We start from the raw sequence: 13,755 nt of genomic DNA on the forward strand, positions 1-13,755 counted from the left end.
ATTACCAGAGATTGTGATTTGATTTTTAGATTATTTTGTTTCATCTGACCAATTTCTTAAAATTGTTTTTCAACTTGCTTTTGGTTATTGCTCTTGACATAAGCTCTCATTTTAAGTCCAATTGATCATTTCTGTGGGAGCTTAGTTTTCAGGCATGTGAATTTTCCGCGGATTTCCGAGTTTTTAAAATCCTTTTTCCGCTCTTTTTGCATGGTTTCTGCGTTTTTCACTTTGCCAAATAAAAAGTGAAATCAGATCGAAAAAAGAAAGGGGAAAAAAAAGTATAGATTTGTAATGAACACTAGGGTTTCGCTAGAAGTCGCTGGGGGTTCCGTGAGAAATCTCCCCAGTTCCCTGGAAGTCTCCCCGGAAATGTGGCACCTAGGCTGGGCAAGGCAGCCAATCTCGACCTCATCGGGACTTAAACGGCCGATCAGTGGGTTGAATTTGCAACCTGCGGCCGGGGCTCTGGAACTCCAGCCCAGCTGGAGCCAGCAAATCTATCCCCATAACTGTCTTCCTTGGCCTGCTGGTTAAACCAGCAAAGCTCTGGAACCAAGAGTGCCAGAAAATCAGTGTTGGAACTGTAATGAGTAAATATTAAATTTAAGTGCAAGATTATATAACTAAATTAATTAAGACAGGGTTAAAATATAGAACACAGCAGAAAAGCCAATTACCACCTTTTTGGGCTGATTATCAATTAATGTGTGAATTTACTTCAATGTTTTTAGTGTACAGTGACATAATCACATTAAATTGCAATGTCTGTTTTTACTTTGAAATGCACTAAAAGAGGCTTGAAACTGGTAATTTTGTGTGTACATTTTCAAAATGTTTCCAATTTTTTGACCCCCGTTGTACGCAAGCGTCGGCTCTTTTCCTCTTTTTTTTACCTCACTCACATGCCTGAGTTTAAAATGTACCGGTGTAATACTAATAATGATCAGTTCATTGGCTCAGTATAAATCTAGTTGGAGCACTTAGTGATACATTTGGGCTTTGCACTTGCTCATGATGAAACTTCTGCTGGAAAACGTACTCCTTGGGTGAGTTGAGGACAGTGTTTATCAGTGATCAGTTGTGCATGTAGAATGGCAATTCCCAAAAGTACTAGTGGATACTGTTCTTCCCAGAATTACAAGTCAGAGGACAAAGATGTTTGAAATGCTAAATGTTCCACCTTGGGATAAGACACAAAGTTCAACCAGTCTTTTTTTAAAATATGTGGCCGTATATCTGCTGTATCTTGTATGTTTTGTAAAACATCCAGAATTCTTATTCCATGCTACCTGTATCTCATGCTATTTCTTGCATGCTACTCTTCTCCATGGCCTTTGTATCTTGTGCTGGCTCTCCCAGTGTTTTTATATGCTCTCATGAATGATCTCGCTTACATTGTTCCTTTCTCCCCTCCCCCATAGGAAACAAAAGTGCTGTGAGTGTGCAGGTGTTCAGTCTGTTTCGTCTCATTTCTCTCCTCCCACCTCTCACTGTCTCCCCTCTCCCTACTTGTGTTGTTGCTCTGGTCCTACATGCCAGATTGCTATCAGTTAATGCAATTAAGATGTTTGAAGTAGTAAGGGTTCCCAGGGTTACATAATTTGAATGTCATTATCTTTTGTAGGCACTAAGAAAGGCAGATGCCCTTCAAAAGTTTCTTGTTGCACTGCAGTCAAAGGTCCAGGTCCAAACCTCTCCCAGTAAGGAGATCCAGAAAGAGATTGCTGACCTTGCAGAGGTAAATCAAAAAAGTGGTACCAAACATTCCCATTAATTTTTAATTTATTCAGAAATAGAGTTCTGAACAGATTTTTAAAAATTGTATTGTTGAAAACGTGTGTTATCGTATTTTCAGTAACAACAGTATTGTATTATCGTAACACTGAAATTGCTCCCTGCGCAAGATAGCAGGAGATAACCCCTGGACCCAGTGGGTGTAGTTGATCTATGGAATCTTCATGGATTTGGCAGAGGTTGCTGATGGTCTTGCCTATCTTTTGGACTATTTGTTACATAAAATTATTTAGTGTCATTACCATTAATCTATGTTATATAATATTGCAATAAAGATGACTTGAATCAGCATGCAGCTTTAACAAATCCAGTACCACATGGGATCATGGAGTAAATAAGAATTGAATGGGTAAAGCAACATGCCAAAACTGGAAGTGAACTACCTTCCAGATTGAGAGAACTCTTACTCAATAGAACCAGTTTTGGTCAAATGTTGGAGATAAGAACTAAAAATCAGCCCTCGGAAGTAAAAAGAAAAACATTACAAATGCTAGAAATCTGAAATAAATCAAAATGGAAACACTTAACACGTCGGGCAGCGTCTGTACAAACAGAAACCCAAATGTTACCATTATTTCCCTTGCCACAGATGCCGCCTGATCTGCTGAGTGTTTCCAGCTTTTGGTTTCTATTTTAATTCAAAAATGTCACTGATATTTCAACAATATTTGCATTTGTAATGCAATATATAAGCATTTTGAAGGGAAAATGGTTAATTATGAAAACACAGTTGCTTTTGCCCACACATGACTGGAATTAGAGGTATAGAGCAGCCTAACAATGTTTGAAAAGATGTGGTGAGATGATAGATATCAGTGGTTGGCAAAGATAAATGTGATCATTTGGGGTTACAGTACAGGATTGCTGCAGATGCTGCAAATCTAAAAGAAAATGCTGGAAATATTCAGTAGGTCAGACAGCATCTGCCGAGACGTGGTCAGTATTGGGGTTAATGACCTTGCATCAGAAGCGAGAAGTGGTCCATGTCCATAGCGCCCTGAAATTGGCAACACAATTAGATAGAGTGGTGAAAATGGCATATGGCATTATCAGTCAGGGAATTGAGTATAGAGCCAGGAAGTCATGCTGCAGCTTTATAGGACATTGATTAGGACGCATTTGGAGTAATGTGTGCAGTTCTTTCTGGTCGCACAATTATAGGAAGGAAGTGGAGGTTTTGGAGAGGGTGTAAGTTAGCAGAATGCTGCCTGCACTAGAGGGTTCATGGAGAGATTGGACAAACTTGGATTGTTTTCTCTGGAGTGTTGGAGGCTGAGGGGAGACCTGATATAAAATTATGAATTACATTGATAGGGTCGACAGACAGAACATTTTTCCCAAGGTGAAAATGGCAAGAGTTGAGTCAAGAGTGTTTTATTATCAAAGACTGGAAGGCATAGCTTTAAGCTGAGAGGGGCAAGATTACAAAAATAAAATGTGCAGGGTAAGTTTTTTTTTTAGCGTGGTGGTTACCTGGAACGTGCTAGGGTGGTTGTGGAGGCAGAAATTATATTGGCATTTTAGATAGTCACATGGTATGCAGGGAATGGAGTGATGTGGATTATGTGCAGGCAAAGGAGGTTAGTTTAATAAAGCATCATGTCTGGCATGAATATTATGGGGTAAAGGGCTTATTTATGTGCTTTTCTGTTTTATGTTCTTTGCAATCTTAAGTCTGCATTAATAATAAATTTAATAGACAATAGGTGTAGGAGTAGGCCATTCGGCCCTTCGAGGCAGCACCACCATTCAATGTGATCATGGCTGATCATTCTCAATCAGTACCCAGTTCCTGCCTTCTCCCCATACCCCCTGACTCCGCTATCCTTAAGAGCTCTATCTAGCTCTCTCTTGAATGCATTCAGAGAATTGGCCTCCACTGCCTTCTGAGTCAGTGAATTCCACAGATTTACAACTCTCTGACTGAAAAAGTTTTTCCTCATCTCCGTTCTAAATGCCCTTATTCTTAAACTGGCCCCTGGTTCTGGACTCCCCCAACATTGGGAACATGTTTCCTGCCTCTAACGTGTCCAACCCCTTAATAATCTTATGTTTCGATAAGATCCCCTCTCATCCTTCTAAATTCAAATGTATACAAGCCTAGTCGCTCCAGTCTTTCAACATATGACAGTCTCGCCATTCCGGGAATTAACCTAGTAATTCCGGGAATTAGACAATAGACAACAGGTGCAGGAGGAGGCCATTCGGCCCTTCGAGCCAGCACCGCCATTCAATGTGATCATGGGTGATCATTCCCATTCAGTACCTCGTTTCTGCCTTCTCCCCATACCCAGTATTACTTGTTTTACTTGTTCTGTTTAATTCCAGATGATAGGCACTGCAGTTATTCCCCAGTGGCAGAAGGATGAAATGAGAGACAAGCTGAAGTCCTTGAAGAAAATTATGGATGACTTGGACAGAGCCACTAAAGCAGAACTGCTAAAGAAGGTAATAAATTCTTGGTAATAATGCACTGCTTTAATGAAGACAACATTCACCTCAAGACTTTTGGTGTTATATTTAAGAAAATAGATGCTCTTTGGTTTTACTCATAAATCTCAGTGGGCATTGGCCTTTGGATGAACAACATTTTAGAGACTGTATTGGTGAGTTCACTGCTTTTCATTATCCTGTATTGGGAGGGTAACCTCAATTAATCTGCACTTGAATCTTCCTGATGTTTGGCAGATCACTTATCTCCATTTCCATGGAATGACTGAGGACAATTGATTTGCCTATTTCAAATGATGAAGGGAATCCAATTGGAGCATAAATAAACTTCAGGATTAGAAACTGTAACCCTCTTTCACAGATCAACCCCACTTATCAGTCCTCCTTTCCAGTCATGCAGCTAGCTATTGCCTACTTTTTCATAAGCGGGGAGAGCGGGGCCTGGGGTATAGGGGAGAGCGGGGCCTGGGGTATAGGGGGAGTGGGGGGCCTGGGGTATAGGGGGAGAGCGGGGCCTGGGGTATAGGGGGAGTGGGGGGCCTGGGGTATAGAGAGTGGGGGGCCTGGGGTATAGGGGGAGAGTGGGGCCTGGGGTAGTGGGGGGGGGGGGAAGAGCGGGGCCTTGGGTATAGGGGGAGTGGGGGGGAGAGCGGGGCCTGGGGTTTGGGGGGAGAGCAGGGCCTGGGGTATAGGGGGAGAGCGGGGCCTGGGGGATAGCAGGGCCTGGGGTATAGGGGGAGAGCGGGGGCATTGGACTGGGACAGTGGGCAAGTCCTAAATGGGACGTATGGGAGTTGGACGACCCTGCCCCCACGATGTCTCCACTGTTTTGTGTGCATGCCACAAGTACAGTTGGTAAGTCGTTGGTTCCAGCGGCTTTCGGGCTTGTCTACCTACCAGAAGGTTCAACGGGCAGGAAGACGATCCCAGCAAAGTGTCGTGGAGCGCAAATAGGGCAGAGTGAGATACGTAGGACACTTCTGACCATCAACTGCATCCTGACCTGTCCCCAGCCGTCTCGACTATGTCTTGCTGCTGGAACCCGATAGGCCAGGACGAGAGAGTGAGGCCGACGATCTGCGTAACTCCCCCTCACTTAAATCCAAGTCAAGCGCAAGTCATGACTTAAACCTTGGCCAGCATACCGGGGCTGGCGGGGATCCCAATCAGCGGTCGAAAAGTTAAGTCATGGTCATCTTCGAACCCGAAGGACGAACAACAACAACAACAACAACATACTTTTTCATATCTGACTGATTTATTTTAGAAATCCACATTAATTTGGATGAAGGATTTCCCGTTGATCTGTTCAAATTCTGGAAGTAACTGGGCTTTCATTTAAACACAGTGCACTATGAGCATTTCGTTGTTGAAGCTGTATGTTCTTCCTGTGAAAAGATCTGTGATGATGAATGTAAACAATCCTATTACATCCTAACATTCTCTTAGCCAGCTTCATCAAAAACTTACTAAACCCTTCCTTCATCCTGTTGGTTGCTAGATTTCAAGTGTGGATTTGCTTTATTTGCCAATTTGGCAGGCTGGGAAGCATTCTGTGATATTTGGAGGGTGCAGGAAGAGTGCAGAAAAATTTACCTCAATATCTCTGGGCATCCTTTAATGCATGCTACTGCTATTGGAATGTTTTGCCAAAGTGAGCCATTGTCTGGATTAGCTTTGTACAAAAAAAAACAGAATATTATTGTTGATTCCATTGACAGGTGCGTGAGAAAACCAAACAGTTCATCGACATTAATCCAAACCAGCCTTTGGTCGTAATGGAAATGGAACCAGGGGCACCAGCAAAGGTGAGAAGAACATTATGAACAGTGCCGGCTGTATTTAATTATTGGACAGTACTGGACCTGACCATGTGTTGTTTTCCCCAGGCGCTAAACGAATCTCTAAAACTGTTTAAGACGCACTCTCCACAGTCTGCAGCAATGTTGTTTGCTGTCGATAGGGATACAGCAACAATCACGTGCTTGTGCCAAGTGCCCCAGGTAAAGTCAGAGAACATGTTGATAGTTCAATGTTATATATGTAATTTCAATCTATCTAAGATTTCAGTTTTCAGAACTGAATAAAAATCAAAGTCATGTTATATATGGATACCGACACGACACAATAGTTCAATTGTCAGAAAATGTGCATTCTAGAGGATTATAGTACCAAAAGATGACAGTTAAGCCACATTGTTTAGGTCAGCATGGAGGAGTTGGGCCAAAGGGCCTATTTCCTTGCTATTTGACTTTGATGAAGTGGTGCTTGGGAGTAGAGTAATCTCATTTCATGGTTTGAAGTGCAAGCTGTTGGGGGTCCATTCTGAGATCTCTAATAATGATCCATGAGACCCCCTGACATCAGTCTGAAGAACGGTCTCGACCCGAAACATCACCCATTCCTTCTCTCCTGAGATGCTGCCTGACCCACTGAGTTACTCCAGCATTTTGTGTCTATCTTCAATGAGACCAGCCAGTAAGTTTCTGCACCCTGTTCCACCATTAAGTACGTCACATTCAAGCTCAATCTTGTCTGTGTTTGTCCTGCACATTTCTGAGTGGTGATCATTCATCAGAGATGGGATCTCTATTGTGTTTTCCATCCCATAACCATGAGGAGGCATTTGGTACACCAACCTACTTGTCCCAGGTGAGATACCCAAGCTGGCATAGACGAGTATTGTCCCTTCTCTCTGCACTGTTTGACACACAGAACAGAGCCTTTGCCTGAATGTCCAAGCACTATTGTACATTGTGTATAGCCACATAAATTTATTGACAAGTTAATTTTCCCTTCTGTTTCTAAACTTTCAGGAAACTGTAAGCAGGGGTTTGAAAGCCAGTGAGTGGGTTGGTCACATCTTGGAATTAATGGATGGAAGAGGAGGAGGAAAAGACATGTCTGCTCAAGCCACAGGGAAAAATATCAATGCTCTTGAAAAAGCACTTAAGCTGGCAACTGAATTTGCTAAACTTAAAATAGGAGACCTCAAAAACTAATAAATATCTTAAATAACACTTGAAAGACTATGGTGTGGGAGTTGGATCCAGCTTCCATGATGGCAAAATGTTCCACTCCCTGCTAGCTGACGTAACAAAGCTACCAATTGATATAAAGAGAAAGGAATGTCTAGAAAATGTATTAAATGGCTTTTAAGTAACTAATCATCTTTGTCAAATCTTTTGTGTTGAAATGTCTGCCATTGATCATTAAGTTTAAATAAAGGGACTGGCCACAAATTCTGCACTTTTTAAAAGATGGCTGTAATTTGCTGAAAATAAAGACAAACTATTATAGCTCCTTCCGTGATCTCACAGCATCCTCCTCCGTGCTTTACTCTTTGTAATATGAGAAATGTGGCTACTAGTTAGCACACAGATACCATTTGTTCATTAACAATGTGATAATGGCCAAGTTTGTTCTGTAATTTTGATTGAAATAGTCAGCAGATACCTGTTCAACTTTCTACAATAATGTAATGAGACCTTGGGCATCCACCTGAGGAAACTCTCATGGCTCTGTTTAATGTCCCATCAAAATATAACCTCCAAGTGAACCAATCTCCAATAAAATTATGAGAGGCATAGACAGTCAGAACAATTTTCTCCCAGGGTGGAAATGTCCAACACTAGAGGGCATAGCTATAAGGTGAGAGGGGGAAAGTTTAATGGAGATGTGTGGAGCCAGTATTTTTACATAGAGGGTGGTGGGGGTCTGGAATGCATTGCCAAGGGTGGTGGTGGAAGTAGATACGATAGTGGTGTTTGAGGCTTTTAGATAGGCACATGTAAGTGCAGGGAATAGAGAGTAATGGATTATGAGATCCATCATATTCGGCACAAATGTGGGCTTGAGTGGGTGGCTTGAAACCATAACCTACCTAGTGTTATCCACTAAGTAAACAAAAATGCAATCATAACCTAAACACTGTCTATTATGAATGTCATGTCTGAACTAATTATTCTTAGCTTCAGAATAGCTGTTGATTGTAATTAATCCTTGTGATCAAAAAATTATTTTAAAATGTTTTAAAGTGCTATACCAGAATCACTGCAAAGGAATTCTGAAGCTCCCAAATGACTCTCATTTAAACTGTCTTGAACCATAGGCAATTGTTAAGCAAGTTTTTGCTTCATGAATAAATCTAAATATCCATTTAGAGTATATCTCACTCATTTCAACTATTCTCTGGTTTGGATCATTCTTCTCTTTACATCTCTAGGCAGATTTGTGACTACTGAATCTTTACCACCATCTGGTAACTTGTGCTGGCTCTGGAGAGGGTCCAGAGGAGGTTTACAAGAATGATCCCAGGAATGAGTAGGTTAACCTATGATGAGCGTTTGTCAACACTGGGCCTGTACTCGCTGAAGTTTAGAAGAATGAGGGCGGGACGTCATTGAAACATACAGAAGTGAAAGGCTTGGATGGAGTTGATGTGGAGAAGATATTTCCACTAGTGGGAGAGTCTAGGACTAGAGGTCATAGCCTCAGAATTAAAGGTTCTTTTTAGAAGGAGATGAGAAGACATTTCTTTAGTCAGAGGGTGGCGAATCTGTGGAATTATTTGGCAATGAAGGCTGTGGCCAAACCAGTGGATATTTTAAAGTCCGATTATAGATAGATTCTTGATTAGTACAGATGTCACAGGTTATGGGGAGAAGGCAGGAGAATGGGTTTAGGAGCAAGAGATAGATCAGCCATGATTGAATGGTGGAGTAGAGTTGATGGGCCGAATGGCCTAATTCTACTATCACTTATGACCTTATGATGTGAACTTATTTGGTCTACATTAGACATTTCTTTTTGGTTTCTCCTTACGAGAAAGGGAGAGGGAGGAGGAGGGGGGGGAGGGTGCTGCACCAATGCAGGTTTGGGCCCAATGGGTCCACTTGGTCTAGTCTACTTTAAATTTTCTCCCTTATCACTTTAAAATTATGCCCCTAGTACATGAGAAAAAAATGAATATCTATCAATTATAGATCAATCATATTAGCTGGTGTCGGTCTTCAATGATGTACATCCGGTCCGTAATCCAGTCCGGGTTTCCTATGTATCATTCGGCTGGCATATAAGGACACCTTAGCCATCAGCCAGTAAGTTAGTCCTGGAGTCCAGAGATGAAAGCACTGTAATGTATTCCCTCTGTGCATATACTTATTAAAGAACTTGTATTTCATGTTGACTGACTCTGTATTGCCACAACATGAACATGGTGTCAAGTGGGATTTTGTCATAATGAGCTGCGTCCATGTAAACATCGTATTCTTCCTCGAAAACACGCTATCATTCTCCGATGTCCGCATCGAAAACCGGTGGCTCAGGCATACGAAGAGAGTCAGCCATGGTAAAACCTATTAAAGTGTAAAAACTTTAAAATCGATGGAGGAGTTAGTTCTTCACTTCTGACACCATGTTTGTGTTGTCAGAACACAGAAATATCTCAATTTTATAAACTATCAGGTCTTCCCTCAACTCCAGGGAAAACAAACCAAATTCTCCTCATTACTACCAAATATATGCTCTAGTTCTGGCAACATTCTGCTAAACCTATTCTGCATTCTCCAATGCTTCCACATACCTCCTGTAATGGGGCAAACAGAACTGCACACAATAGTGGAGACCTTAAAGCAGGCAGGGACAGTGCAGGTTTGCAAGGACTGGTTGAAAATGTCTGTGTAGATCGGTGCCAGTTGTTCGGCACAGAGCTTAAGGGTAGAGGGGGAAACATTGTCCTGGAGATTTCCGGCTTTTCTGTTTCCAGAATAGCCTCTCCACCTCCGCAATTTCTATTGTTGGAGATGGAGAAGTGGCTAGACTGATGTTGGGCAGTGGACAAGGGGCCAGTCTGGAGTCAGGCTGTATGTGCAAATCGGTGGTGATTGCAGAGGGGTGGGGGGGGGAAGAGGCCAGTCTTTGCAAACTGGGGTCAGTCTGTGAGTAGGTGTGAATTGCTGCTTGGGGAGGGGTCCAGTTTTTGCAAACTGGAGTCAGTCTGTGAGTATGTGTGAGGTGTTAATTTGGGGGGGAATTGGGGGTTAATTGAGGGGACACCAGGATTATGTTTCTGTTTCTCGAACCTGCAGTAAAACCCGTTCAGGTAGTTAGTCAGCTGATGATTGTCCAAGGAGCAATTGTCCAAGTTTTCCTCTTGTAGCTGGTGATTTCTTGCAAGTCCTTCCAAACTGAAGAAGAGTTATTAGCTGAGAACTTGCTCCTCAGCTTCTCAGAGTACTTTTCCTTGGCAGCTCTGATTCCTCTTCTCAGCTTGTACTTGGCCTGCCTGTAGAGGTCTGTATCCCCGCTCCTGTCAGCTTCATCTTTTGACTGGCGGAGCTGTCTCGAGTTCTGCTGTGAACCAGGGCTTATTGTTGTTGAACCAGATCCGGGTCTTCGTGGGAATACAACTGTCCTCACAAAAGCTGACATAGGATGTCAGTGTCTATGTACTCATCGATCTTGCGGTTGCTTCCCTGAACACATTCCAATCTGAAGTCAAAGCAGGACTGTAGCTTTTCAATGCCCTCGCTCGTCCACCTTTTCGTTGTTCTAGAAACATAGAAAATAGGTGCAGGAGGAGGCCATTTGGCCCTTCGAGCCAGCACCGCCATTCATTGTGATCATGGCTGATCTTCCACAATCAATAACCCGTGCATGCCTTCTCCCCATATCCCTTGATTCCACTAGCCCCTATCTAACTCTCTTAAATCCATCCAGTGATTTGTCCTCCACTGCCCTCTGTGGCAGAGAATTCCACAAATTCACAACTCTCTGGGTAAAAAAAAATCCTTCTCACCTGTTTTAAATGGCCTCCCCTTTATTCTAAGACTGTGGTCTCTGGTTCGGGACTCGCCCAACATTAGGAACATTTTTCCTGCATCTAGCTTGTCCAGTCCTTTTATAATTTTATGTTTCTATAAGATCCTCTCTCATCCTTCTAAACTCCAGTGAATACAAGCCGAGTAAACTCCAGTGAATACAAACCACAAGTTTAGCAGATTTTAGTTTCTGCCTGTAGGTCGGAATAAGGTGAACTGAACAATGATCGGAGAGACCCAGAGCCCTCGATGAACAGAGCGATATGCATTCTTGATTGAAGTGTAGCAGTGATCAAGTGTCCTCTCCCCTCTGGTGGGGCAGGTAACATGGTCTGTACTTTGGGAGCTCACGACTGAGGTTAGCCTTGTTAAAGTCCGCCAAAACAATGACCATGGAGTCCGGGACGTCACTCTCTACCCTCAATACCTGGTCAGCGAGTTGCGTTTGCACCTCACGTACGCAGGCTTGGGGGGGGGGGGGGGGGGGGCATATAAACTCCAGCGAGAATAAGAGAGGTAAATTCCCTCAGAGAATAAAAGGGTTTGCAGTTGATAAAGAAAGATTCTAGATTGGGGGAACAGAAGTTAGACAGTACCGTGATGTCGCTGCACCAGTCCTGGTTAGTGTAGAAGTATATTCCACCTCCTCTTGATTTTCCCGCTGCGTCTGAGTTGCAGTCCGCTCTGTGTCGTTGAAAGCCAGCCAGTTGCAGCATGTTGTCTGGGGTCGACTCACACAGCCAGGGTTCAGTGAAGCACAGGGCAGCGGCTCGAGAGAAGTCCTTGTTTGTGTGGCACAGTTGTTGTAGTTCGCCCACTTTGTTGTTGAGAGAACGTAGATTTGTGAGGAATATACTCGGGAGCGGTGTGCGTAATCCTCGTCGCCGGAGTTGGGTGAGTGCTCCAGAGCGCTTCCCAAGGGTCCTCCTCCGTTGTATTAATGTATTAATTAAATGTTTTAGCAAAGGTGACTCTTTATCCTTAACTAATAGCTTCGCTTCCCATTTATATATAAATTCTTCTGGACAGGATTCTTTTATTTTATCCATTTCAATTTTAACCCATGCTGTTTTTCCACCCTCTTGATAAAAGGATGAAATAAAACTCATTTGTGCCGCCAGATAGTAATTTTTAAAATTTGGTAATTGCAATCCACCTAATTCAAATTTCCATGTTAATTTTTCCAGAGACACTCTTGGCATTTTACCTTTCCAAAGAAAATTCCTCACAGTTTTGTTCAATTCTTGAAAAAATTTATTTGGCAAAGGTATAGGCAGTGTTGAAAATAAATACTGTATCCTCGGAAAAATATTCATCTTAATACAATTCACTCTCCCTATCAATGTAATTGGAAGATTCATCCATTTCTTCAGGTCCTCATCTATTTTTTTTATTAGTGGTTTATAATTTAATTTATACAAATTATTTAACTTATTATCTACATTAACTCCTAAAAACTTAATGCCTTCTTTTTGCCATTTAAACTGACTTTCTCTTTTACATTGATCATAATTGCCTTCAACAAGAGGCATTATTTCAGTTTTATCTTTATTAATTTTATATCCTGATACTTTCCCATATTCTTCCAGTCTGAAATATAATTTTCTTAAGGATTCCAATGGTCTAGTAAGACAAATTAAGACATCATCAGCAAATAAAGTAATTTTGTGATCTTCCTGATTAACTTTAAATCCTTTAATATCTAAATCTGCTCTTATTAGCTCTGCCAGAGGTTCAATGGCCAATACAAATAAAGCCGGTGACAAGGGACATCCCTGTCTACTAGATCTTTCCAAATTAAATGATTGAGAAGATTGGCCATTTGTCACCACTTTGGCTTTAGGTTGTTTATAAAGAGCTTTTACCCAGTTAATAAAACCATTTCCTAATCGGTACTTCTCTAATACTTTAAATAAAAAATCCCATTCTAACCTGTCAAACGCCTTTTCAGCATCTAAAGCAACTGCTACGCTCAATTCCTTTCTTTTCTGTGCTAAATGTAAAATACTTATAAATCTTGCTACATTATCAGATATTTTCCTTTTTTTGACAAATCCAGTTTGGTCCTCTTTAACCAGCTTCGGTAAATATTCTGCCAATCTCCTTGCTAAAAGTTTAGCAACTATTTTATAATCTGCATTCAACAATGATATTGGTCTATAAGAAGATGCATTTAAAGGGTCTTTCCCTTTTTTTAAAATTACAGTTATAATTGCCAATGAGAAGGAGTCTGGTAATGTAGAAGTTTTTTCCGCTTGATGTATCACTTCCATAAATAGTGGTAACAACAAATCTTTAAATTTTTTATAGAACTCAGGCGGAAAACCATCTTCCCCTGGAGATTTATTACTTGGTAAAGAATATAATACTTCCTCCACCTCTCTCAAAGTAAAGGAGGCATTTAGTCCCCTCTGCTCCTCATTAGAGATTGTTGGTAATTGTATCTTGGATAAAAAATTATTTATCTTAATTTCATCCTTTTCAGATTCAGAATGGTACAGATTAGTGTAGAATTGCTTAAATACCTCATTGATTTCTCTAGGTTTATAAGTAATAATGTTCTGAACTGTTCTAATTGAATTTATTGTTCTTGATATTTGTTCTTCTTTCAGTTGCCATGCCAATACCTTGTGCGCTCTTTCTCCTAATTCATAATATCTTTGGTTAGTTCATAATATTCATTTTT

At 41.5% G+C, this 13,755-nt stretch overlaps 1 protein-coding gene across 4 annotated transcripts in view; it reads left to right on the forward strand.

Annotated features, from left to right (window-relative positions):
• aars1 (alanyl-tRNA synthetase 1) overlaps positions 1-9,098 on the forward strand; it is a 54,655-nt gene extending 45,557 nt beyond the window's left edge. For all 4 annotated transcript variants that reach the window (XM_078400627.1, XM_078400626.1, XM_078400624.1 and 1 more), the window contains 5 exons: positions 1,628-1,741; positions 4,126-4,245; positions 5,970-6,056; positions 6,138-6,251; positions 7,065-9,098. In XM_078400627.1, the coding sequence (XP_078256753.1) occupies positions 1,628-1,741; positions 4,126-4,245; positions 5,970-6,056; positions 6,138-6,251; positions 7,065-7,250 (621 nt within the window). In that variant the 3' untranslated portion in view covers positions 7,251-9,098. The remainder of the gene's footprint in view (positions 1-1,627; positions 1,742-4,125; positions 4,246-5,969; positions 6,057-6,137; positions 6,252-7,064) is intronic.
• Positions 9,099-13,755: the final 4,657 nt, after the last annotated feature.

The sequence above is a fragment of the Rhinoraja longicauda genome, chromosome 6, assembly GCF_053455715.1.
Source record: "Rhinoraja longicauda isolate Sanriku21f chromosome 6, sRhiLon1.1, whole genome shotgun sequence".
Taxonomy (NCBI): domain Eukaryota; kingdom Metazoa; phylum Chordata; class Chondrichthyes; order Rajiformes; family Arhynchobatidae; genus Rhinoraja; species Rhinoraja longicauda.